The following is a 25,395-nucleotide window of genomic DNA, read 5'->3' on the forward strand; positions in this document are numbered from 1 at the left end:
AATCCATATTAACCCACGCCTGATACATTGACTTCATCTCAATTCATTTAATTCCTTCATCCGCGTCATGCCATATCAGACAAACGAGTTCAAGATATCTAGATTCAAAAGATTCTCTATTGACCAGTCTGTGAAACTTTCAAAAAGTCCGTTTGTAAAGTCTTCCGTTTCCATCGTGGACAGCAGCTCCATCCTCGGACTCAATTCCTTCTTGAAGGGAAACAACTCGTATACCCTCGGCACAGTCGTGTATGTTCTCCACGTGGGGTCCCACGAAGCTCTGCTTGTGTCTTCAAGCCCCGTTAATGGATTTAATAAGCCACCATGTGATAATACCTCGGCTTTGCAGCGCAGAATTCTTTCGACTATAGCCTTGGCACCAGGGAACTTCAGTATTCTTTGAGTGAGGATCTCCAGAAGAATATCCAGTTCCTCCAATGACAGTGGATCAGGAGGCCAATCTTTGTCTCCGGAATTGATGCCGAGGTTTTCGTTGCGGAGGCTGCTGAGCTGTGGAAGCGAAGCTACCATCATGGACCAATTGTTAACTGACATGAGGTAGTTAATGTCATCTCGGTAGTCCATCTCTTGATAGAGGCGGATGGTGCATGAAGACGCCACCAAGGTTATTGTGGATGTGGCTGAAGGATGGAAAAGTCGGCCATGAACATGGAAAAATGTGATAATACAAGTAAAGTACCAAGTAAGGATCTCGTAGAAACCACGTTCATAGACCCTGTTGCCTTGGTCATCAAATAGTCGAATATCCGGTGGGATATTTGTAACCCAATCCTTTAAGTCTGAGAGAACAGATAGAGCTTCATCTGAACTGGTCGAAACTCCCCGATTCTGAAGGGGCAACATCTTCTCCAAAATGGTAGTCAATTTTGCATAGAGAACGAACAAACGAGCTTGGCCATTCTCAGGGTTTTCAAAGTCTGTGACACGCGGTGGGCACAAGTCAAAGTCTTGCGACTTGATCATTTGGGGTCGACCAAAGCAGGCCGCATGCAATTTGTCTTGTGCATAGAGGAACCAGGCTATTCTGCGAGCACATCCAGGGGCAGACCTTTGCGAGTACGTTGGTTCCCGATGAAGTCCAATTTGGAAAGCGAAACGAATGGCAAGACCCAGCCAATTCCAGCTGTTGTCGATCGTTACCACGGCAGGAGGAGTGACATTCCACAACGTGAGTAGACACAACGCCTTGAGTATTGTGATCGGGTCGCGTTCGTGGTTTGTGTAGAAAAGGGTTTTTGCTCTCGAGTAGAATTGTTCGCTCTCCACAAGGCTTTTTGTCGACTTTGGATGCCGGAGAATGGATCCCGCCAAACACAGAGATTGCAGAAGAAGAGTGGATGGACATGTAGGGGCGACGTCCTGATGATTCACAACTGGAATTCTGTGGTAGAGATATTTGAAATAGGCCCCAGTGAGGGCCACGATCTTTGATTGAGCTGGTAATTGGTCTGCTCCTGTGGCAGCTAGCGTCTGTTCCTCGATTGACCTAGCAAAAGACCCGACAACGGTGGAGGCCTCGGAAGGCAGCGGTCTATGATTTGAAAAGACCGAGAATTCTCCAATATATCCCAGGTTGTCTGATGCAGCAGATGTTAAATTTGCCGACGGGGTCGTGTGCGCACTCTGCCCAACGCCTCCAGGCCCCGCTGTCCCGTCAATGAACGAAAGATCTGGCGGTGTCGTACCGAGACCACGCTGTGGGGATAGATCGGTTTGTGTAGGGGCTTGTGATGGCGGGATGCATTCGCTCTGGGCTTTTTTATGCTCCCTGCGTTGACAGGGCTCAGCGCGTTTTTCACAATTCGTGCACGTGCCACCCTTCTGGAGTCGCAAGAACAAGTCGCACTTGACTTTCCGAGCGTGACAACGATGGCATACGAGCCTTGAGCGGTTGCGCGGCACTCGCCCATTTCGGGGTGCTTGATCCGCGACCATTATGCAGCTGGAGACGGTAAATTCGGTGCCCGGGGATACCGAGTGGTGGTTGTTTGAAGCCGAGGTTGGGGTTACCCCGGCTAGTTACTAGCTACCCCACACGGGACCAGAGAGGAGTAAAGAGGTTTGGATTATTTGCGGAGATCTCTTAGACAAACTATAACGGCTACCATGACCAACAGCACAACTCGGATAGCCGGAAAGCTTTACTTCACAATGTTCCGGAGAATGCGGAAACGAGCCCACGCGCAATTTAAGCCAAATAGTTGTACTGGTTGTTTTCCGTGCGCTCCATGTAGTCCTTCTCAATCAACCTGTCAAGAGGTTAGCGGGGCGTCCCATGCAGTAAACTTGAGAGGGGAAAGAAGAGTCACATACTTCTCAATGTTGGTCTTAATCTCGGCGGGCTGCAAAGTGCCACGACTGCGGGTGGCCTCGATCACCTCCGCAATGAGCTCGGAGTGCTTGATGGTCTTGCGGCTCTTCATGATGCGCACGATTGCCGCCTGGGTCTCATAGTGTCGATCGGCTGCCACACGCTCATGTGTTGTCTTGTTCTCTTCTTTGGTCTCTTTAAGCTGGATCTGATTGATCTTGATGCGAAACTTTGGATCGGTGAAGCCGGCGTTGTAGGAGAATTCATCTGTCGACGCGACCTCCCTGCCTTTGGGATGCTTCGTCAAAACCCGGTACTTGGCACACGCGAGAGATTGTAGAGTCCGCGTCAATTCTGCATCGGCTGCAGATTAGGTCAGTTGAGGTTCCAGGTCACCTATCCCATTCGTTCAGGAGGGACTTACAAAATCCAGTCGCTTGCTGGATCTGTGGATATTGCAGGGTCTCGCCATCGGGAACATCATTGAATAAAAGCAACACGATCGCCTGGAACGAGCTGACTACCAGCTCCTTGGGGCCTTTGGGGAATCGTGCGATGAGTTGACAGTGCGCCAGCTGGTGTTTCCAGTGCAATTTGCGGCCGGTGTGTTTGCTCTGATAGAAATTCTCAAAGCTACCAATGGCATCAGAAATGATCGGCGGAATTTGCACCGGAACATCAGGATAGCTCGGCCACGACGACGCTGAGATCACGTTGACATGCAGATCTATCGGGGGGCGGGCGCCTCGTTTCTCTCGATACATCGAATTGTAGGCTTTCATTTCGTCGTGAGCCACCCCCATGTCCTTGAACATCGACTCCAGGTTTTGGGTGAAGTTCGATCCACATTCTAGTAAAGAGATTAGAAAGCACCGGACAACAACGAAAGGAGATGGACGAACCTGTTCTCAGACGAGTCAACATGCTTCTCTCCGCATCATCGCTGGCACTGCGGCCCATCAGTAAGCGCCGAGCGAGGTCGTTTTTGTAGAATGCTTCAAAGACAGCCTTCCCCTGCACGAAACGGAAAAGATCGAGCACCTGATCGAGCTGTCGATTGATTTCAGCATCCTCATCGGCCAGCGCCACGTCGTCCGGTTTTCGTCCCGGAGGCACTTTCCAACCTCCCTTCAACAATCTGTCCACGTATTTGGCGATCATCTCGCCTGTCTTGGCGTTATCAGTGCCAGCAGTGGATGCGGTCTTCTTGCTCAGATTCATGAAGTTGCCAAATGCTTCACGTAAAACGTGACCTAGATCTTCGTTCCGATTGAATGCATCCCTCCAGATATCGTCAAGCTGCTCTTTGAATTGAAGTAAACGGACCACCATATCGGCTTCTTTCTCTTCGTCAAACACAATGCTAGAGCCTTCGTCGACAATGTAGCGGCTAAAAGCAGTTTTCAATTTGGTACCGTGACCCCGCCGGTCGAGAAGACCGTAGAGCTGTTTCAACGAGGTCTTGTTTCCTGCTCGCATTAAGCCGACGATATCATCCTGGCGGAGGAGAACCGCCTCTTGTTCGGTGATCAAGGTCTCGTCTAATATACCGAACAGCTCCTGCTTCGTGCTTCGATTGAGAGAGAATAAACCGCATCGTTCCACCTCCCGTGCAATCAGGCGGTGGCTGTTCTCGACATAAGAGGGCAGAGACCCTGACGCTTCCCTCTGGGCCCATGTGGAAACAAAGGTCCGTGATTGGGCGACAAAGAGCGGCTCAAAGCCACTTGTATAAACATCAAGATCGTGGAACAATTCAATGGCATTTCGAAGCAAAGTCGAATCAGCCACAGTGCTGGTCTCCGCACCCCGATCGGCAGCGATCAGGTCGCACGCACCTTGCAGGATCTTGGGTTTGAGACTGCGATCAGCGAAGATGTAGGAACGGAACTGAATCAAGCCCATGTCACGTATCACCGGATGCTCCTTGGAATGCAGAAGGAACGATTGATCGAGGTAGTAAAAGATCCAGCGAACAGTAATCTGTGTTAGGAAGGTCAGCCGAGGGACAATTTCGTGAGGATGCCCGGCACATACCAGCCTCGATTGCCATGCTGACCACGCCTCGAATACTGCCCGCAAGGTATCGACATCATTGCCACCTCCGGCTCGTGTGACGAGATTCTCGCGCAGCTTTCCAGTCACATGCTCTTTGCATCTGTTCTGAAGCTTCTTGGCGAGCACAGGTGCCCGGCCTTGACGACACATGTTCTCAGCCCCTTTATATAGCTCTTCCAACGAGATATCTGGTTTCTTGCCATCAAAGATAGCCGACAAGGCCGCATCAAGCTGCGACCAGACCTTATCAAAGTAAGACGCCTGGTTCAACCGGGATCCCGTCCGCAGGTTCTTGACCACGAGTTTCTTCGTGCTGGTCTGGGGAGCGACGTTGTTCTGGCGAGCGGCAGCACTGAATGCCTGGGATTTGGTGGAAGAGTCCGATGCAGGCACCCCCCGAGCAAACGCGGTGCCGTTCGTGGGCGGAGATCCGGAAAAGTTGTACATCTTCGAGGGTGGGACCAGGGAGTCCGCGTGGGATGATGAGGACGAGGAGGGGCGTGACAAGCGGGACCGTTTGGAGGTGGGAGACGACTGCTGCTGGGGAGAGGGCGAGGAGTGCTGAGACAGAAGCTGGGAGATGGTCCTCTGCTCCCCTTGATCGGAGAGCTTCCTCTTGCCGATCGAGTTGCGCTTACTGCTCCGCTGCTCTTCGCCTCTCTTGGTCGAGTTGTGCTGCATCTACCCGGTGCACGACCCTATCTTGAGCAAATCCAGCATCTGAGGGCGCGATGGGTCGGGTTCGGACGGAAGGAGGAGGATGTGAGAAAGTGAGGGGAATTGGGCCGAGCGAGAGACAGGTTACGTGCTGCGGGCCGATAAGATAAGAGCTCACTACAAAACGATCCAGAGTGTATTCATTCCGAGGAGAACCAAGCAAATCCACCAACACTCCAGCTACTATGATACACATCAAATCACCTAAAAATCATGAGAACAACGTCGGTCGGGCAAACTGTTGCACCTCCTGATCCTCAAACTGCAATGCGTCAGTCACAGAGGATGATCGAAATCGAGGGAGACAAACTCACGTCTAGGAAATCGGTGGCGGTAACAAGAACCATAAAGGCCTTGACCAATTCACAGAGAGCTTCGTGGTGGTCGGCTTTGGTGTCTCCGATTCGGGCGAAGCGCTTGAAGATGCCCACCATGCACGGTCGATTCTCAGCCATGAATGTACGGGTCTGCTCCTTGATCTGCTCGTTGTGGATCCCCCGAGAAAACACAGCAGAGACGATCACTCGGATGACAGAGAGCAGGAGATCATAATACTTTCGAAGGGCATCCGGGTTGTCAATATCTGGTGGTGTCAGTAAGGGCACGACCACAGGAATAGAGGATAATAGGGAATACTAACCGATACCAATGTCCGGGTCGGCCGCAAATAATTGTGAATCCCGTACCGCTTCAAAGAGGCCAGATTTGAGGACGTGGACGGCACCACTCTTGGTGCATGAAAGTTGCTGAAGTAGAGACAACAATGATTCATAGTAAGCCAGCAGAACAGATGTGTCTAAAGAAAAGTAGCAATTAGTACCCGGTATTTACGAAAACACAAAGCACTTACCGCTTCCCTGCGCGTCACGCAGCTCCAGTGGGAGAGACCGGATCGCATCGAGAAAGAGGCTGAGATAGTTGGACTGTGCGACTAACTCTGCCAAGACACAATCAGTCCGGCTGTCCAGGACCGCCAGGCAGTTTAGCAGTAGCAGAGCGGATGCGCGGCATGCCTCCTGCCCGGTATATGCGTCATCGCATATGGTCTCGATAAGCCCAGGCCCAGCTGTCTTGATGACCTGTTGACTGTGCCGCCGTAGGTTCTCGTGGGCCGAGTCTGAAGAGACGATGCGTGTGATGTACTGCGCGCAGATAGTGTAGAGGACTTCTCTCAGCGACACATTTCCGGTTGCCAGCAGAATACCCCGGGCACAGATTTGGAAGAGTTGATGGAGCTTCTCATCGATGACATCTCCGCTCCGAGAGCCGTGCGTTGCGGAAACGTCGGATGCAAGGTGGCTGATCAATGTTTCGGCCAACCGTGCCAATTCGATAGCTTCAGGGAGATCTGCCTCGACTGCAGCCTCAAGCTTGGGAAGGATCAACTGAATGGAATGTAGAATGAAGGTAGGCCGGCCTCCATCATCGATCGCGGAACAACTGATGATGGTAGTGATGAGCTCTGTCCAGGACCGGAGAGCCAAGAACCGGTTGTGTTGGATTCGACGGCTTTGGTTTGTAGCAAGAATGTACATCTTCAAGCTGTCTGATTCGGCCAGAAATTGCTCCTCATCCTGGGGCCGTGCTGGTCCGTTAGCAAACAATTCTGCTTTCCGGATCTGAATCAACTCTTCCATCTCAGCGACGTTGTAGAGAACCAGAGACTCCTCCTCTTGCTTTGCACAGACATCAAAAGCGATTTGATCAAGGAAGGATAGTGGAGGCAAGTTGAACTCGCGTCCAACATCCAGGTCGGCAAAGTCAAAAAGATCGAACACAGAGGGGTTAGAAATGGAGTCGCCGTTGTCCAGCACCGAGTTTCCAAGTAAAGTGGACAAAATGTTTCCTTGAAGAGTTGGCGATCCAACCTTCGCCGCTGAACGGATCTCGGTTGCGGCATATGCAAATAAATGGCTGCGATAGAGTAGAAATTCGGCCAAGGCGGAAGTGGCATCGGTGAGCCAAAATTCCTCGGTCACAACGGGAAACCCGTTCCATGGGGTGTTTGGTCCGATGATGGGCTGGGTAGAAAACATGTTCAACAGGAAGCCCTGGGCGCGCATCTCACCCAGTGTGAAATAGGATGCGAGCTTCGACGACCACAGGTGCTTGAGCACCTCGAAGGCCATACGCTTGAGGTGTACCATCCACGATGTAATGCTCCCGTCTACATCGTTGGGATAAGTCTGCAAGAACCCAATGATTGCATGCAGTAGCGACATTTGGTGTGCGAATAGACCATCCGCTGACACATCAAGAATGTTTCCGACACAATCGAACCCCAGAAGAAGGTGGGCCACGGTTGGCCGATCAGTGATCATCCCGAGGCAGCTGTTCAAGAGAGCAAGCAAGCTTTCTCGAATGACATAACCCGCCGATTGAGAGCCAAATTCTAACTCTCTCGAGTCGGGGTCCATTTGTGATACAAGTGGACGTGACACGCTGTCGACATCAACCTCTGTAGCCAGTACCTCAACGATCTTATTTGACGACTGCCATTTGGTGATTTCGGGTGACGACATCTTGTTGAGTTTTCGGGAGCTCGTCAACTTCTCCAGCAGTGCCATAGAAGTGACAGTAAGCTGTTCGTGTCCGGTTCCACAGTAGAGGCACAGCGCTGGTATCAGAGCCAGGTTGTTGAGTACGCTGTCTTCGAAAGAAGCGAGAGAAGAGTTCGCCACGGTTGTTCTTGGACCTCCGGCTTGGGTCTTGATCAACGGCCTAACGATGTTGAAGTATGTCGACTGAAGATCCATGACCAAGTTCATTACCTCAATACTGCGGAGCAGGGTAAGAACCAAGACCGAGTCGGAGGATGCGTGTGCTACTTCGGCAACATCCTGCTTGGCAGTCGCAAATAAGGCCTTGAGAGCGTCTTCATTGAAAAGCCATTCGATTACTCGAGCAAATGGGTGAAGACGAACGTAAGTAACCAGTGACGAGGCTTTCGTGGCGGAATCAGAAGAAACAGAGGGTTGACTCAAGACAGTGACAAGGTCCTCGTTGAAAGTCCTCAGGCTCGACACCACGAAATCCAGACAATGATAAGTCAAAATGCGTGACTGATAATCGTTGAGATCCTGAATTTTCCGAGAAAATGCGTGCCCCAATATGAAATCAATGTAGGGCTCAATGCCAGGCATACGATAGGTCCCACCGAGGGACTCGGGGAAGGGCAGGAATAGGGGGTTGCCCGTCACATCAGAAGTGGGCGCTACCAGAGAATTAACAAGAACAACGAACGCATTCGTTTGATCAAAGCTCTCGCCAATTTTCTGGAGCGACTGCTGCTCGTGCCATACAGGCGGATTGGAGACCAATGGCACCTTGCCCATGCCCGAAGCACCCATAGTCCCGCCGGACAACCACTGATCGATTTGGATCCACATTTCGTTACCATTCCCAGATGTTCTCTCGGTCATGAGTGCCGAGAGCGTGGCAAAGGTAGTTGCCCGCAGATGGGTCGGTATTGGCCCATTGCACAACGTCAACAAGGTGGTAACCACGCTGAATGTCTGATTCAACAGCATCCATTCTCGGATAGTGGCGCTCTGTCTGCATAAGTGACCCATTAAGCGAAGATAGCATGTCAGCATGACTGGGCTCTCCGGTTCACTCATCTCCACAGGCTCCGGCTTCCTAGAGCGCAATACTCCTTGCGAGGTGGTCGTACTCGATGGCTTCTCCGTGACCCGAGTAGCATATAGGCGGAGTTCCGCAAACATTTGCGTCCAATTCATTGACGTGGATCGCTTGAATTTCGAGGACATAAATTTGTCTTCTTCTGATAAGAATCGATGCACTGCGGTGGCATTTTCTTCGCCACCGGAGATGGCGCACAGCATTTCGCAAAATGCACTGACTCGAGGGACAGTTTGTCGTTTCGAAGCCCACTGGAGGAAGCCGTAGAGGTTGCCATCGGGATCGGCCCAAAACTCCTGGGCAGCATCCTCCCGGCCCTCGAAAGCGAAAGACATAATCATCAAGAGGGACTCAAGATGAGTACGTGCTTCCACCAGGCCGCGGTGAAGACTGGATGTCAGGCCATCTCGAAGAGCAGTAATCTGGTCCAATCGCTGAGTGTCCTCCTCTGACTTGAGCAACCGAACGGCATCAGGCATGTTCGCAATGCACGACTCCACAAAGACCTCAAAGTTCTCCATCAGAAGCTGTTTCATATATTGAGAACAAGCTTCGGACTCGGGCAACGGCACGACGCTCTCTCGCAACAGGAGAGTCACCAGTTCGCTCCGCGCTGGATCAGCCCACTCTTCGTTGTTGACTCCCGAACAAATCGCAAGCATAAAGTCCAGGGCGCCATCGTCGAGAGAAGACATGAACATTCTCGTTCGTTCTTCAGCTTCCTTCTCGGGGTCGACGCCTTGATGGGGAGAGGTTGGCCCCATGTCAAAATACCACCCACTGTAAACAGACAGCCACAGGGCAATAATTGCAGCATGAAAGTGTGGGATTTTCCATCCCTGTCCATCCGTGGAAGAGGTGACGACTGGGTGAAGACTCCGGGAATCGTTTGCGCCAGATCCCTCTGGAGAACCATGTTGGACAAAAGATGCGATCGTGACAGGAACGTAGTGGATCAGTAAACTGTCGAACCGTTCCAGCTTTTTCAACTGAGAGATCAAAAGGCGGAAATCTTCTGGACTCGTGTATGTACCCTTGAAAAGATAGTAAAGAATGGCTCCAAGCGACTCGTGCTGTTGCTGTAGGCTGTGACGCTGATATTCGATGGCTTCCATGATGTCGCGATCCTCCTCCAGGCCGACAACAGAGGCTTTTTGAACTTGATCGCCCAGAAGTGATAGCCATTTCTCAATGTCCCCCATGGAGTCCATGCCTTTCCGTGTGAACAGCGACGCATTTCGCAACGGGCTGTTTTTGATCTCCAAAATATGCGCCAGTGTCTCCTGCATAATGACTTGTGTCATTTCCCGCTCCACTTCGAACGACTCTCGGAATATTAGGCGTAGACATTCCAGCAGAAAGTGTCGGCGTTCGTGGAATCGCATGATGGCGGTAATGAGAGGGGGCCTGTCCAGCACTTGCGAATCTTCCTGGGCGGCCAAAAACATTATGGCTGCTTCCAATTCATCAATATTCAAGGCATCGGCTAGCTGTAGCGATCCCTGCTGGAAGTCCTGGTTGATTGAATACTCCACGTCCGCAATAGTGACTTTCCCTAGATTTGTCGCATTCTATGTTAGTCACTCACTTCACGTCAAAAGCAGACGGACAAGATCCGGGACGGGTCTCAAAATATGGTATTACCCACCGGAGAGGACGGTTTGCCGGCTGGCATTGTTTTTTCCGGGCTTTTCAAGGAGCTTCCTGAAATCCTCGATATGCGTTTCCAGTTCGACACAGAGGCGTTCGATGTTTAGAAAAGATGAGCTCGAGAGAGCAGAGAGATCCTGGTAGAGGCCACGAAGGCCAGCCAGGTTATCTTGAAGCTCCATGGCAGAGCTCTCTGCACTTGGGGGGTGGTGGAGGAAGGGAAGGGAAGAAGCAGGTGTGTTTGGATCTTTCGCGTTTCTGCCAGAGATATGATGAGGCGGGTGGCTGCCTGAGGTATCCGCGCCCACCGCCCCGATCGATAGGCCTTCCCTTTTGGGAGCTCACTTCGTCACATAAACAACAACTCCCAATACAATCCTGCCCAGCCGAGTGCGCCATGGGTGAGGTGAAGACCAACGCGATAAAACACCATGGGCGAGGTCTTCTTGGACAAAGCAATTGCAGCAATCACTTCAGAGAGGCAGAAGGAGCGCGCTGATGGATTGGCAGGTCTGTCCGAGCTCGAATCCATGATATGATTACTGCTGACCCCCATGCTAGACTTGAAGCATATTCTTCAGCAAAACAAACAGAGCTCCAAGTTGTACGCATCATCCAGTCCAAAGCCCTCCAAGATTGTTGTGCTCAAGTACTGACCAGCGATGCTATCATTCTAGACAAACATTAAACGACAAGGCCTGCCACAAGATCTTCGAGTCCCTATTCCGGTTCATCGCGGTCGAGAGATCAGTCTATAACCGTGTTCAACGGTCCGCTACTTCCAAGAGCTCGTCTACAACTCGGCTGTCAACATGTGCGTCGGTAGTTCGGATAGCGGTCGATGTGTTTCTGCGGAACCTGCGGACCAAATCCGTCCGAGCGATCATTGATCACATCACGGAGACCATTCCACTCCCAGGGGAAGGTCTGTGGGAGGCTCTCAGTGTGGACTATACCAAATGCTTGTCCGCACTCCTCTGCTACCGCCCTCACACGGAGCATCTTGGCGACGCAGAATGGGAAAAACTCATGGAATTCTGTCTCGCAGGCATTAGCACTCTGGATACGGATGAGAGCCAACTCAGTATTCGAAGTGGACGTCGATCTGCTGCTGAAGACCCTCTGGATGCTAGTGACAGCCATTCAACTCCTTCACGGGCGACACCCGCTCCGACCCCCAGAGAAAAGTATGTGGGTTATAGAAATGCCATCGGAGAAGTTGTAGTGTGTATTCAACTTCTGACCGCGAGCTCCAATGCTCCAATCTATACATCAGCCGAGAACATCCTTCGCGGGTTGGCGGACTTCGTCAAGTCTGCCTCGGTCATGGCAGGAAACGCGCAGCAGCTTGCATTCAATAGCATTAATACAGTCATTTTCAAGGTGTTGTTCGATCAGTGCGAACTAGCCCGGTCATCTCTGTTGGGCCTGGTCCCAGTAATCCGACAGTTGTGGGCCACCACTAAGCACCATGGCCTGAAGGATGAGCTACTTGTCAACGTGATGCTGTGCATAGTAGCGCTGGGGGACACGGCCCAGAGGAAACCCTCTGACCAGCTAGCACGCTCGATCGAAGGGCTGGCTGAGACGCTGTACTCGGAATATGTCAGGCGATCTGAAAAAGAAGTCCTCCAGCTCGACGAGTCAATATTCTATCCCAGAGGAACGCCGCAGGTACAACAGATCTACGGGCCATGCCTTGGAAATAGCAGATCCGAGCATAATTGGACAGTCGTCTGGGCTATCGCCCAGTTGTTGAAATTGTCAAAAGCCGTCACTACTCACCTTTCCGTCGAAGACTCCGCCAGCGAGACCCCCACCAAGAAACAGCGCATGAATTCTGGGATAGAAGATGTGTTCAGAGACTCGGTTTCTGCAACAGGCTCAAGGAGAATCTGTGCTCTACAGCTGATTCCTTTCCTCGAGGCTGAGATCGATCTTGAGACAAAGGAGTCGTTCCTTCAACGGCTTGTTCTCAACATCCTAGATGGCAACGGTGCGATCTCGTCATGGACAATGGTGGCGCTGGAAAGGTATGTGTTCCCGTTTCCGAAAGTATATTCCCAACTAAGTCGGTGTCCGCCACCAGCATTGCAAACGGTCAAGATGCGAAATTACCGACTTTCAAATTGTACTGGCCAAGGGTTTTGAGTCTCACGGTCCGCGCGTTCTCTTCTTTCGTTACTTCCAGGGCTGCGTGCCACCTCATGAGCTCAATTTTCCAATGTGACCTGCTGGAACATTCTCTTGTGACAGAAACAGTGCGCTCAATGTTATCTTCTGCCAGCTTGAATGGTCCCTCTACAATATCCGATACCTCCTTGAGTCTGTGGACATTGGTAGCCCAGATGAGGAACCAATTGAATCCAGGAGCGACGCAAGATGCATCGAAGCAGATCTGTAGTTGGTTGAGGGAAGTTTGGACAATCGGTATGGTGCTCATATCCATCCTTTGCCTGCTTGCGGGTATTGACAACAATATTTCAGGTACTATGACAGATCGGGTCCAAACGGCTCACATTGCCTCTTTCGCTCGGCCTCCGGAACTGCTGGGTCTGTTGTTGGCTTGCACGAATCGGCCCTTTACAGTCCCGCGCTCCCAATTTAAAGGATTGACTGGTGTCGTGGCTAGAAAGTGGTATTTCTTCCATGAGAACCGAAGATTACTGGACTATCTGTTCGATATCAGAGGCATTATGGATCATGTTGATCCATGGGAGCTGGAGGCAATAACATCCTGGCAGCCATCTGCTCGACAAGATCCCGATGATACAGTGGTTTTAGATCTCTTGCGAGTCAAATCCGAGACGTTCATACAAGCGTGGCAGGCCATGACTGAGGACAGATCACACCATATTACTCCAGACATTTTGCAGGTACTGTGTTCTTTTTGCATAGTGACGGCGATGTATGTATCCTGTCTTCCAGCTCAACTTGACTCTCGCGTACAAGATTTGCAACAGAATTCGCAACGGCTCTGGGCCTCCATATGCACCTTTTTGGCGGCTCGCGACGAAAACTTTACCCGGCCTTGCCTAGAGCTTCTACCACCGCTTCTTGGCCCCGTCGCCCTCTCCAGTTCCCATCCTGTCCTTCGAGCGAATCTTTTCGCACTCTTCACTCCACTTGCTGGGATACTAGAAGGCATTCGACAGAGCCATAAAAAAGACCCTCCGTCAAAAGACTTGATGGATTTGGATGATCGATTAATAGTCACGAGGGACCAAGTATCTCCAGATGAGTCTATGGTGGCCTTGAACCGAGAATCACTGCCATTACTTTATGATGCCGCTTCGTTTCAACGTCGTGTGACTGTTCACATGTCTATACTTCTGAGATCCTCTGTCGAAAATGAATCATCTGAGCCTTTGGCCAGTTCATCTCTCCTTGATTATCTGGTCAGCCTTGATGAATCGGATCTTTTGGCTACCCACGAGATATTGCCCGAAGTCTATCGGGCTTGTTCAAACATGAACCGATCTGGTCTACTCAATATCCTCGAAGACCTGGGTGAGAAGTGTTTACAATCCTACGAGATGGAGCGATGTGAAACTTCTTTGTGTCTGTGCATTCAAATGATGGCCAGCTTTGTTGATTCTTGGACAAGCGAGCAGAATGACAACCTGAGCGAGTCAGCCATGGATTTGTACAATTGGTTCATGGACGTGCTCGTGGCCCGCAGAAAAGCTTCGCCTAGAGTTTCCGTTGCGTTGACTGGCCTCATCCGAATGATCCTTTCTTCACGTCCATCTTATGGTAGTGACCAAGGTCTCCCTTCGCCGCGCACCTCCCTTTTTACCATTCTCCAGGAAGGGGATATCCAAGTCAAGTTCAACACCGCAAGCTTTATTCCCAGCCTATTCCAGCGCTACATTCTTAAAGATCATGACGCCATTTTCAATGATGTGTTGGAGAGCCTGCCTAGAGACCCAGACTGGGTTGAAGGAATTGCACTTCGCTTGTTTGTGCTGTCTCGTCTTGCCTCTGAATGGCATACATTATTGCGCAGAAGCATATATCATATGTTCGAGACACCCGCTCAAGTGCCGTCATCTCTGTGGTATGCTGGAAAATGCATGGCATTCGTCTCGCAAAATCTTGGCCTGCAAGACGCAAGAGAGCTTTTCCGGCTTTTCTCTTCTCAAATTCTCTACACTTGGACTGAAACACAGACTGTTCTGTCTATGCCTTTCAGTATCTTTGGGTATCCCAGTCTGAAAGATATGCTCAATGATGCCAGAGATGAGATTGTGGGCCAGATGATTATGCGCGGCAAAGATCAAGAAACGTCTGAGCTTGGCGAATACCTCGGCGAACCTCATCTTGACCTTCTGAGAGCATCTTTCTACCGAGCTGAAGCATACAGCATCGCGAGAGATATCAGCACTCCTCCAGGCCAGGGCAGCCAACCCAAAGGCGTGGAGATTCGACTGAGAAAATTGCTTGGCGCCGACGGGTTTATGGCAGAGATCGAGAACCAGTTTCCTCGGATCATTGCAATTCTCTTCAAATCACTCGACCACTACGATCAAATCGAGAGGGCATTTTCAAAGCGAGAGAGTTTCCGGTATGCGCTTGACATCCAAACACTCATAGCCAGCAAAAGTTCGTCGCACAGTGTCCTCCCAGCAAATCAGCAACCGTCATTCAGAGCACGATATCTACTGGATGAACTCGAGTTTCTATGTAAGCGCACCGGGTTTGAGCTTGAGCAAATATGGACCCCCACGCTGGCCTCGTTTATCTGTCGCTCGCTTTTGGAAACAATTCATCCTGCTCTGGGCTCTCTTCACGCATGCTCTGTCATTCGGAAAATCAGAATCCTGGTCTGTGTGGCTGGTCCCGTTATGCTCCAGGATTACCCTTTTGAGATGGCCCTTCATGCTCTTCGGCCCTTCCTCGCCGATGTTCATTGCTCGGAAGATGCCCTCGGAATCATTTGGTATCTCCTTGAGTCTGGAAAGGCTTACATGATGACAAGGCCTGGGTTTACGGTTGGGATCGCTGTGTCCATTTTAGTCACTCTGCGCAAACTTTTCTTGTTATCACCCGAAAGTACGACTCAGGATAGCCAGTTCAGAACAGTGCTATCAAACTCCAGAAAATTTCATCAATGGTTATCTGGGTTTCTGGGGAGCTGTTGTTCCCCCGCCTGGAGTTCTGAGATTCAAGATTCGTTTACTCGGCTGGTGAGCCTAGCTCAACAATACTCAACGGCAGAGGAATCATCGAGCTCCCAGAGCGAGAAGGGGCTAGTTCTCGGGCTGCTCAATGACCGAGACTCCGAACATGCCTTGCTGAGCAAACCAATAGCAGACGTAGTTCTATCATTGCTGTGTCCAGAGTTCAACTCCGTGCCCGATGGCAGCGTTAAGGATACAGACGACCTGACCGATCCTGCTTCTCACATTGTTTCTGTCTGGCATACCCTTCACAACTTCAACGGAGGTGTCGGATACCGACTGTGGGCAGCCCGAGCCTTTGGGAGATCTTTCGCTACCACAGGCAAAATAAACCAGTTATTACTTCGAGAGCAGGACCTTTCGTTGTTCGAAGTGCCTGAAAGCTGTTTATTGCCCAATGTTTTCCTCCAGTCCAATGGAAGTATCCTTCAAGTGCTGTGCGATATGCTACAGGGAGAAAACCACCCAGAAGCTGGGTTGGTTGAGCATACGTTGCAGCTTATCATCAACGGCGTTGTGGAACAAAATGAGTTTCAACAATATGAAAATGTGATCGGGGAGACATTGATGAAGACTCTTATTTGGAGCCCTTACCACTGCCCTGCTATATCGCTCTCGCTCTCAGAGCTGGAAAGATGTAACAATACATCCCCCGACGGATCAGAGCTCTCTGTCACTGATTGGGCGCGTAATGTTGCCTTGTTTCTGTGCAACGCCGCTCTAGACCACCCGGTCATTGGATCCCTGCGCAAGATTCTCAACGTGATTCCCACCTTAGCCGTGCGGCTGATGCCACACCTCGTCCACGGTGTGCTTCTGTCAGAGGATGACGAGAGAGGCATCGTCCGACAGACCATTTCGGACTCATTCAAACGAGTCTTGTGCCAGGTGGATGAAGCCACAGTATCCCATGCGCAGCTTGTGATCAGTTGTATCCTGTATCTGCGCAATCAACCCAAACCAGACGAATCTACTATAGTCGAACGAGACAAGTGGTTAGACATCGACTTCGGAGAATCGTCCTCGGCCGCACACCGATGCGGTCTGCACAAAACATCTCTGCTGTTTCTTGAGATTCAAGCATCCCGAGTTATCTCGGGTACCCGACGCTCATCTGTTGCAAAGTATGAGCCTCCATACGAGCTTCTGCATGATGTTTTCAAAAACATAGATGATCCGGACTTGTTCTACGGCATTCAACAAAGCTCCTCCCTGTCTACTGTGATGGAAAGGTTGGAGTACGAGGGCTCTGGTCTGAAAAACCTTCTCTTTCAGAGCGCACAGTACGACAGTGAGATTCAGCTGTCGGACACAGCCAGCTCATCTGGGGTGTTGAAAGCTTTGAATGCAACCAATCTCCAAGGAATCGCAAACACCATGCTCTCTGCTTCTGGTGGTGCGAAACATACACCTGGTTCCTCCGAAAGCATGCTACAGGCAGCAACAAGCCTTCAGAAATGGGATATTCCTGTCTCGCCTCTAGACTCTTCGTCGTCGGCAACCGTCTTCCGGGCTTTTCAAAGCTTGAACCTGTCGGGATCTTTAACGGAGGTCGTTGGCACCATTGATGAGTGTCTGTTGACAACCCTTGACTCCCTTGTTAATAAAAGTCGGTCCGCAATTCAAATGCGGTCTGCAATGAGAGCGCTGGGCATAATGACCGAGATGAGTGATGTCCTACATTCGTCATCGTCCGAGGCAGTGGAAGAAGAATGGAAGAAAATCATGGCCAGAAACACTTGGTTGAAAACGGAAAGGTTCGTCCTAGCCCTGTTACCTTTGTGGAATTTCGATTGTGTTCTAATAATATCAGCTACCATGAGGTGGGAGAGATTCTGAGTTGGCATGAAGCGCTGTTTTCATCAATAAGAAAGCATGATTATCTGCAGTCATCCATGAGTTTAGCTTCTCGGGACTCTCAACTCTTGGAAGTGAAGGTTATTCGCCAGTCGCTGGAGATCACCCGGAGCCATGGCGTTTCTCAAGCGTCATTGAAGTCTGCAATCAGTCTATCGAAACTTGCTGATCGTTGTGTGGAACTGGGCATGGACATTGAAGGTGTTGCGAAATTCGACCTAGCCAACGTTCTTTGGGATCAGGGTGAGATGACTGCGTCCATCCGAATGCTCCAACATCTAAACGGCAACGGAGACCTTCACAAGCAAGCAATTGCTCTCAGTCGCTCTGAATTGCTTGTAACACTGGTGAGAATTTTGCGTTGTCGTGGTCCATTTCGTTCTTGCGTCTAACATCCTTGCCAGGGCCACCATGTCGCAGAAGCACGGTTGGAGAAACCAGATTCGATCCTTCAAGAATACCTATACCCTGCAGTTAAAGAGCTCAAAGGGAAGTCAGAGGGTGAAGAGGCTGGTCGCGTCTATCATGGTTTTGCCACCTTTTGTGATCAACAACTCCTCAACCCAGACGGATTGGAGGACTTCAAGCGTGTCAAAGAATTACGTAATCGCAAGGAAAAGGAAGTTCTTGGCCTTGAAGACATGCTGAAGACTGCTGAGGGTAAAGAGAAAGAGTCGTTGAAGATATACCGGGCCAAAGCGAAGCAATGGTTTGATCTTGACGACCGTGAGTATCAAAGATTACACCGGAGCCGTCAGGCATTCCTCCAGCAGTGCCTCGAAAACTACCTACTTTGTTTGAGGGAAAGCGACGCCTACAACAATGACGTTCTCCGGTTCTGCGCCCTTTGGCTCGACAAGTCCGACAGCGAAACCGCCAACGCAGCTGTCGCCAGGTATCTCAGATATGTGCCTAGTCGAAAGTTTGCACCTTTGATGAATCAGTTGTCATCTCGCCTACTTGATGTCTCCGATGATTTCCAGTCGTTACTCACTGAGCTGGTGTTCAGAATCTGCGCAGAGCATCCTTTCCACGGCATGTATCAGATATTTGCCAGCAGCAAGTCCAAGGGAGGCAAAGACCAGTCGTCTCATTCTCGTTACCGTGCTGCCAATCAGTTGGTAGAACGTTTGAAGAACGATAAAGACATAGGACCAACATGGGTCGCTGTTCATAATGTGAATATCAGCTATGTCCGGTTTGCCGTCGACAGACCAAACTCCAAGTACAAAAGCGGTGCCAAAGTGTCACTCCAGTCCCTTTCCACCGGCCAACGCCTTGGACAAGATGTTGCTACCTACAAGCTGCCACCGCCGACTATGAAAATCGACCTCCGCGCCGACTGTGACTACAGTTATGTTCCCATAATTGTCAAATTCCATTCTCATTTCACCGTTGCGTCGGGAGTCAGTGCGCCGAAGATTGTGACTGCCGTTGCCAGTGACGGCGTGCAGTACAAGCAACTGGTAAGACTGAACCTAACAATTACGCTTCGAAAATCACACTAAGAATTATATAGTACAAAGGAGGGAATGACGACCTGCGCCAAGACGCCATCATGGAGCAAGTGTTCGAGCAAGTTAGCTGTCTCTTGAAGGACCACCAGCCTACTCGACAGCGAAACTTGGGCATCAGAACTTACAAGGTCCTTCCGCTGACGTCTAATTCCGGGATTATCGAATTCGTTCCTAACACCATGCCCTTGCACGACTTCCTGATGCCCGCGCACCAGCGATATTTCCCAAAGGACATGAAACCCAGCAGCTGTCGCAAAAAGATCTCCGACGTCCAGACCGGATCCTTTGAGCAACGCATCAGAACCTACCGGTCGGTCACGGAGCATTTCAACCCGGTGTTGAAATATTTCTTCATGGAGAAGTTTAACAACCCTGATGACTGGTTCAGCAAGCGGCTGGCGTACACACGAAGCACAGCTGCTATTTCCATCTTGGGCCATGTACTCGGTCTGGGTGACCGACATGGGCATAACATCCTCTTGGACGAGAAAACCGGAGAGGTGGTGCACATCGACCTGGGAGTAGCTTTTGAACAAGGGCGTATTCTGCCCGTCCCTGAAGTGGTGCCATTTCGACTGACCCGGGACCTGGTCGATGGTTTCGGCATCACCAAGACTGAAGGTGTCTTCCGGCGCTGCTGTGAATTCACATTGGAGGCACTGCGGCAAGAGTCGTATAGCATCATGACCATTCTCGACGTGCTTCGCTATGATCCACTGTACAGTTGGACTCTATCTCCTCTGCGGATGAAGAAAATCCAGGACAACCAGGAGGCAGGTGACGGGCCCCCTGTTCTACCCGGCACAGAGGATAAATCTTCAGCGAATGAACCGGGCGAGGCCGATCGCGCCTTGACAGTAGTCGCGAAGAAATTGAGCAAAACCCTAAGCGTCACAGCCACTGTCAATGAATTGATTCAACAGGCAACAGACGAAAAGAACCTTGCTCTGCTCTATTGTGGTATGTATCTCAATCGTTGCAACAGTGTACCATCGCTAATCAAAATTATCTCTCTACAGGTTGGGCGTCATACGCATGAGGCCTATGCGGGCTGTCGATACATCGAAAGTGTCTTTTGGATGTGTGTAAAGGGTCAAATGTACTTTAAACTTTGTTAAAAATGACATTTCTTGTATTTGTTCAATTCGTAGCACATCCAGTCTTAGTTTGATCAGTTGACTCACGCTAAAAGCGCAGATAGCTCATTCTGAATGGATGTCCCCTCTTCCAGGAGCTTAACTACAATATCTGCAGTTTTTCGAGCACTTGTTTCGCCGACAAAGAAAAAGTGATTGCCATCGATATATGCCATCAATCTCGAAGGTGCGGAGTGTACAAGATCCAACACCTGGGACCACTTAGGTGTTCCTTTTATCTTCGAGAGTCCTTGTTTCCCGATCATGCTTTCCAACTTGTATGTCAGGAGAAAGCCCCAAGCTGCCTTATCTCCAAGGGCATGGCTAGCGTCCTCAATATCAAGGTGAGAAATGGCTGAGATGAACGGAGTATTGGCCATGTCAAACACTTGAGAATCCTCTTCATGGGTCTTCTCATCTTGGACAAAGGCTCCATTCCCGTCATACTTGAGTCGCAGGCCAATCAAGTTGACCGGCGTGCCTCCAAGGTACTCTCGCAGGTATATGTCGCGAGGTATCGTTTCCAGGTTGTTGTTCAAGGGCTTCATGGCGTTTACTTGGTCGTAGAAGTTTTCGAGGCGTGGCGGAATGCTAAAATAGCCCGCAGGAGTGCAGATCATGCCAGGTGAAACAGGTCGAATGCTCGACATGCCCGGCGTAGCCGCAAGGCTGATCATCTGCTTCACGTCCAAGCCTAATTCCTTGGCTGCGATGTTGAATGGAACAACCATCCTACCGGCCATACTCCATGAGAGCAGAATCACGGATCGAGTGGTCAGAGACTTCTGCTCAATGACTTTTTTGGTGGTCGCCGCAGCCTGTCGGCCCCAATCCTGGAGCCTGAACGTCGCACCCGTCAGCGGCATCGTCGGAGGACTCGTCTCTACGGGGTACGATAGGGACAGTACCCCAAACCCGAGTTTGCTGAGCCAGTAGGCCAGAAAGTCATTTGGGCGGTGTCCCTGATGTCCGCCATAGAAAATGCGAGCTGAGTGCAATGCTCCTGGAACGCAGACGACAAGTGGTTTCGATGCTTCCGACGCCTCCGGGTTGTCGGCTGGCTGATAATGATAAATCGTCGGAAAGCCGGCAATGGTGTCTAAAACCTCCCCTGGATATAAGGGGAGGGTCCCAGGTTGGCTGGCAACTGCCATGTTGCAGAGAATACGCTGGCAGTTGCTCTATTATGTATTATCGATCGCAGCACAGTGTAGACATTCCCTGGGGGAGGTGATGTGGAGCGAATAAATCTCGGGGAAAGCGTCTACGGTAAATGCCGAAGTTGATCAGTTCTCCGGCCAAGTCGTGCTGTGGTTCGCTGAGGTCATCTTTCACGCGCCAATATTATTATTTTATTCTATTCTTGTCCGAGATTGCTTCTACGGTAAAAGCCGAAGTTGATCGGTTGTCCGGCCAAGTCGTATTGTTGAAAATTGAACAATGACCGGGCTTCTGGTGGAAGCCGCGATGTGAGTTTGATCTCAAACTTTCACAACTCAAAAAAAGTAATTAATTGAGGCAGATTAAATTAAAACACAATCCTCTTATACTTTAAGAAAGATATTCTCTCATCTCGTCCAATCTAGTGGTCTATTGGGGGGTTATCAAGCCGAATCGGAGTACGTTGTTCTCGGAGTAAACCCGAACTCGGTGGACTGGCCGACGCCAGAGCCCCATTTGGGGGCGGGGTAGTTGGGTTCTCCTTACTAGGTGGGATATTAGGACAATTTGGACATTGTAAAGTTTTGGTGGCAGTAAATTGGCCAGATTGATCTTTGGAACAAGGTGCAGTGCGACATCATCCACAGTCAAGTTGTGAGGTTAAGACCTGTTCCTTGATAGAAGACTTCAGGGCTCCATCCTCTGTTAAACCCTTGATCACAACCCACTTCATATCTCTGAGTGGACAAACGATTAACATGGCCGAAACGACGTATACAATCATCCAGGCGGATGGGCTCTACCCTGTAAGTCACTCGTACCAGTCCGCTGTATGCCACTGACATCTTCCTAGGATGATACTGTCGAGCAAGAGATCTTGCGCTCAAATCTTCCGGGGCCTTGCACGATCAATTACCTTCAATTGGACCTTTTTCCCACAGGCGCTCCTACACCTATGCCATGGTCCGCAGTCCCCGAAGACCTAAGGCAAAAAGTCGATGGGATTCTGACGCTGAAGATGCGGTTCACAGCGGAAGACGCTGCTCTATTTCCGCGGCTCAAGGTGTGGGTGTTCTCATTGGCAAATGTCCCATTGAAAATTACTAACTGCCTCGCAGCATTGTCAGAATGGGAGTTGGTTATGATCGTTTGGATCGAGTTGCTCTGGCCAAGCGAGGAGTAACGGTGTGCAACGTTCCTGGTTCGCCTTCCTCCTATAATCCTTTTCCCTGTCGCAGAGTTGAATATTAATTCGTGCCGACATAATTCTAGACTACGGCACCTCTGAGATTGCAGATCATGCCCTGGGCTTGGCCCTATCACTTCGCCGCGGTATTTTGCTCCATCATGACCTGCAGCGTGAGCCGCATGTCAAGCCCTGGATGGTAGTCGAAACCCCCCTCGTGGCACGGTTACAAGGTGCCACTTTTGGTGTCCTCGGATTGGGTCGTATAGGTACCGCTGCAGCACTTCGGGCCAAGGCATTTGGTTGGCGAGTCATATTCTACGATCCCTATGTCCCAAATGGATTCGACAAAACCTACAATATCGAGCGCGTCAAGGACATCAAAGAGCTCTTTCGCCGCAGCACCACCCTGAGCATCCACTGCTCTTGCACACATGAAACCCGCGATATGATCGGGTGGGATCTATTGAGTTTGATGCCGAAGGGCTCAATCTTGGTGAACACAAGTCGTGGAGAGGTTTTGAAGCTTGATGCCGTTGAAAGATCCCTGAGGGAGGGGATCCTATCAGGCGCTGGCTTGGATGTCTTGCCCGAGGAGCCAATCCCTGAAGACAGGGTACACCCGCTTATCCGCGCTTACCGGAAGAATGAGGATTGGTTGACTGGACGGTTGGTGTTGACCTGTCATACTGCCTTTTACTGCCCCGAAGGCTTCGATGAAATCCGAGTCAAGAGTATGGAGACCATGAGGGACGTTTTGATTGATGGAGGCAAAAGCAATGTGATCACACCGGACATGGCCTAGGGATCACCGATTTAACTAGAAGTTGTGATTTGAGGAGTGAGGGTAGAGTAGTTTTGAAGTGGAAAAGATCGCAGTGTAGAAGCTGAGAGATATATATCGGCCACTATGGTACGTAGCTCCGGCATTTGAAAAAGCAAAAACAAAAAAACTTGGGTAAAATCAATCAACACGGTCTAAAAAACCCCAGTTGCATGGTTTTAGCAGCTTCTGTTTATCCATATTCACATCACCCAGCGTTGTGGTTGAGGCTGACCGCCGTTGTGGCATTCGTGGCGTTTCCAGAAAATGTGTCATTGTTGCGCGCCATGTCTCGGACCGAGCATATGAACACTCTGCAAAGCAACACTTGTCCCCTGGGATTTCTCTCAGTCGGCATCTCAATTTTGGAAGTTGATTCTTTTGATTGATCAGTTAAATCGGTCTTCCCGAGAAACAGTCTAGATTTGGTCTGCGCGGCGTCAAACCTTCTCTAACCTGCCGCGATGACGGCCACGTCTAACAGAGGAATCGTTGTCTTCTCGGGAGGAAGCGCTGCGAATAATTTGGTGGATGTCTTCAACGCCGTCCGAGAAAGCAAACACTGCCCACTTAGCTACATCATCCCCATCAGTGACAATGGCGGCTCGTCATCGGAGTTGATCCGCATATTTGGCGGCCCTGGAATCGGCGATGTTCGAAGTGCGTCACCGTCGTCCCACCCACCAGATCACATTTGCTGACATTCTCCGCAGGTAGACTGGTGCGCTTGATTCCAGATGCACCGGCTAATCCCGAGAGGTTGGCTATCAAGGCGCTGTTCAACCACCGGCTGCCTGCTGAAGGTGCCGCCGCGTCGCTTGAATGGCAGACCATTGTCGACGGCACATCTGACCTGTGGAAGACCATTGCACCGGCAAAGAAAGAGCTGATCCGGTCATTTTTCAACTTGTTGAATTTGGAGATCTTGAAGCGAGCAAGGCCGCCGTCTTCTACATTCGACTTCAGCTCAGCCAGCGTGGGGAATCTTTTCCTGACGGGCGCGCGGCTCTTCAGCGGCAGCTTCGAGAGCGCCATCTATCTCCTAGGAAGCATCTGTGGCGTGCCGTCAGATGTCGTGCGCGTCATCCCCGCAATCAATTCCAATTTCTCTCATCATATCTCGGCATCACTGGCCAACGGGACTGTCATCGTCGGCCAGAACAGCATCTCTCACCCAAGTGAAGCATCCGCTCTCCAGAAGTCTGCAGGAGCCAGACGCCCCAGTCTTCTTCTTGCGGATGGCGACGACTGCGAGGATACAGACCGGTCAGACAAAGAGGAGTCCATCTCATACGAGGACGACCATCTACCCGGATCACTCGCCACGCTCCGCAACAAAAACATCTCATTCAGCAAATCCGCAAACGAAGAGCTGCCTTGCCGGATCACTCGGATCTGGTACATCAATCCCTACGGTCAGGAGATACGCCCGCCCGCCAACCCGCGAGTCCTAGAAGCATTACACGATGCGCAGGCTATCATCTACAGCATTGGATCGTTGTACACATCCATCATACCCGCGATCATCCTCCGCGGAGTGGGAAAAAGCATCGTGTCCAGTCCCGCTCGTCACAAGATCCTGATTTTAAACGGGTCGTTGGACCGCGAGACCGGTCCTTCGCCTGAGCCATTCGCGGCGTCGGATTTTGTCGAGGCAATCGTGCGAGCAGGGGAAGGGAGCCGCGGACGCGGGCCGTATGAATTCCCCAAGCATCGGGGCTCATCAGAGGGTGTCGCCAGAACACAGTCCCCTGATTCTCTTCCTTATAATTCCTATGTCACTCATATCTTGCACCTCGACGGGCCCGGAACGCCCCATGTGGACCGGGAGCGACTCGCGCAAATGGGAATTGAGACTCTTCGTCTGTACGGACGGAAAGTTACACGCATGGATGGCGATACCGAAACAGTGGTCGGGATGCAGTACGACGCGAATGCGCTCATACAGGCTCTCGAGGTTGTGCTTGGGAAGAAAGGCGATGCGATGGTTCATGGAGGCGTGGGTTGGGGACTAGGGAGACGGAATACCCTTGACCCTGCTCCAAGAGAAAAAAGACGATGATCGAATAGCTGTATGAGTATCTGATGAGAAGATTAGGAATGCATAAACGTCATTAACAATTCCGTGGGCTA

General features: G+C 50.8%; 7 protein-coding genes across 7 annotated transcripts; 3 read left to right on the forward strand and 4 right to left on the reverse strand.

Annotated features, from left to right (window-relative positions):
• Nucleotides 1-75: 75 nt before the first annotated feature.
• On the reverse strand, nucleotides 76-1,956 carry N7474_000885 (Zn(II)2Cys6 transcription factor; the record flags this gene model as incomplete). The annotated part of the gene is made up of 1 exon (XM_057192300.1): nucleotides 76-1,956. One exon carries the CDS (start codon nucleotides 1,954-1,956, stop codon nucleotides 76-78), a length of 1,881 nt encoding a protein of 626 aa, XP_057057253.1.
• Nucleotides 1,957-2,209: 253 nt separating this feature from the next.
• N7474_000886 (cullin family protein) lies at nucleotides 2,210-5,071 on the reverse strand (the record flags this gene model as incomplete). Its single annotated transcript, XM_057192301.1, has 4 exons — nucleotides 2,210-2,270; nucleotides 2,335-2,695; nucleotides 2,757-3,182; nucleotides 3,235-5,071. 4 exons carry the CDS (start codon nucleotides 5,069-5,071, stop codon nucleotides 2,210-2,212), a joined length of 2,685 nt encoding a protein of 894 aa, XP_057057254.1.
• Nucleotides 5,072-5,318: 247 nt separating this feature from the next.
• Nucleotides 5,319-10,581, reverse strand: N7474_000887 (nuclear pore complex Nup192/Nup205 family protein; the record flags this gene model as incomplete). Its single annotated transcript, XM_057192302.1, has 5 exons — nucleotides 5,319-5,369; nucleotides 5,422-5,690; nucleotides 5,748-5,903; nucleotides 5,958-10,304; nucleotides 10,398-10,581. 5 exons carry the CDS (start codon nucleotides 10,579-10,581, stop codon nucleotides 5,319-5,321), a joined length of 5,007 nt encoding a protein of 1,668 aa, XP_057057255.1.
• A 249-nt stretch (nucleotides 10,582-10,830) lies between these two features.
• atmA (DNA-binding protein kinase TEL1) lies at nucleotides 10,831-19,995 on the forward strand (the record flags this gene model as incomplete). Its single annotated transcript, XM_057192303.1, has 8 exons — nucleotides 10,831-10,909; nucleotides 10,961-11,003; nucleotides 11,077-12,432; nucleotides 12,489-17,339; nucleotides 17,396-17,786; nucleotides 17,844-18,905; nucleotides 18,959-19,916; nucleotides 19,976-19,995. The coding sequence occupies 8 exons, from the start codon at nucleotides 10,831-10,833 to the stop codon at nucleotides 19,993-19,995; spliced, it is 8,760 nt and encodes a 2,919-aa protein (XP_057057256.1).
• A 141-nt stretch (nucleotides 19,996-20,136) lies between these two features.
• On the reverse strand, nucleotides 20,137-21,246 carry N7474_000889 (thioesterase domain protein; the record flags this gene model as incomplete). Its single annotated transcript, XM_057192304.1, has 1 exon — nucleotides 20,137-21,246. One exon carries the CDS (start codon nucleotides 21,244-21,246, stop codon nucleotides 20,137-20,139), a length of 1,110 nt encoding a protein of 369 aa, XP_057057257.1.
• Nucleotides 21,247-22,011: 765 nt separating this feature from the next.
• On the forward strand, nucleotides 22,012-23,244 carry N7474_000890 (C-terminal binding protein; the record flags this gene model as incomplete). Its single annotated transcript, XM_057192305.1, has 4 exons — nucleotides 22,012-22,059; nucleotides 22,107-22,318; nucleotides 22,372-22,454; nucleotides 22,526-23,244. The coding sequence occupies 4 exons, from the start codon at nucleotides 22,012-22,014 to the stop codon at nucleotides 23,242-23,244; spliced, it is 1,062 nt and encodes a 353-aa protein (XP_057057258.1).
• Nucleotides 23,245-23,726: 482 nt separating this feature from the next.
• On the forward strand, nucleotides 23,727-25,324 carry N7474_000891 (gluconeogenesis factor YvcK family protein; the record flags this gene model as incomplete). The annotated part of the gene is made up of 2 exons (XM_057192306.1): nucleotides 23,727-23,922; nucleotides 23,976-25,324. 2 exons carry the CDS (start codon nucleotides 23,727-23,729, stop codon nucleotides 25,322-25,324), a joined length of 1,545 nt encoding a protein of 514 aa, XP_057057259.1.
• Between the last annotated feature and the right edge of the window lie 71 nt (nucleotides 25,325-25,395).

The sequence above is a fragment of the Penicillium riverlandense genome, assembly GCF_028828495.1.
Source record: "Penicillium riverlandense strain IBT 135883 chromosome Unknown utg000001l_segment0_segment0, whole genome shotgun sequence".
Lineage (NCBI taxonomy): Eukaryota > Fungi > Ascomycota > Eurotiomycetes > Eurotiales > Aspergillaceae > Penicillium > Penicillium riverlandense.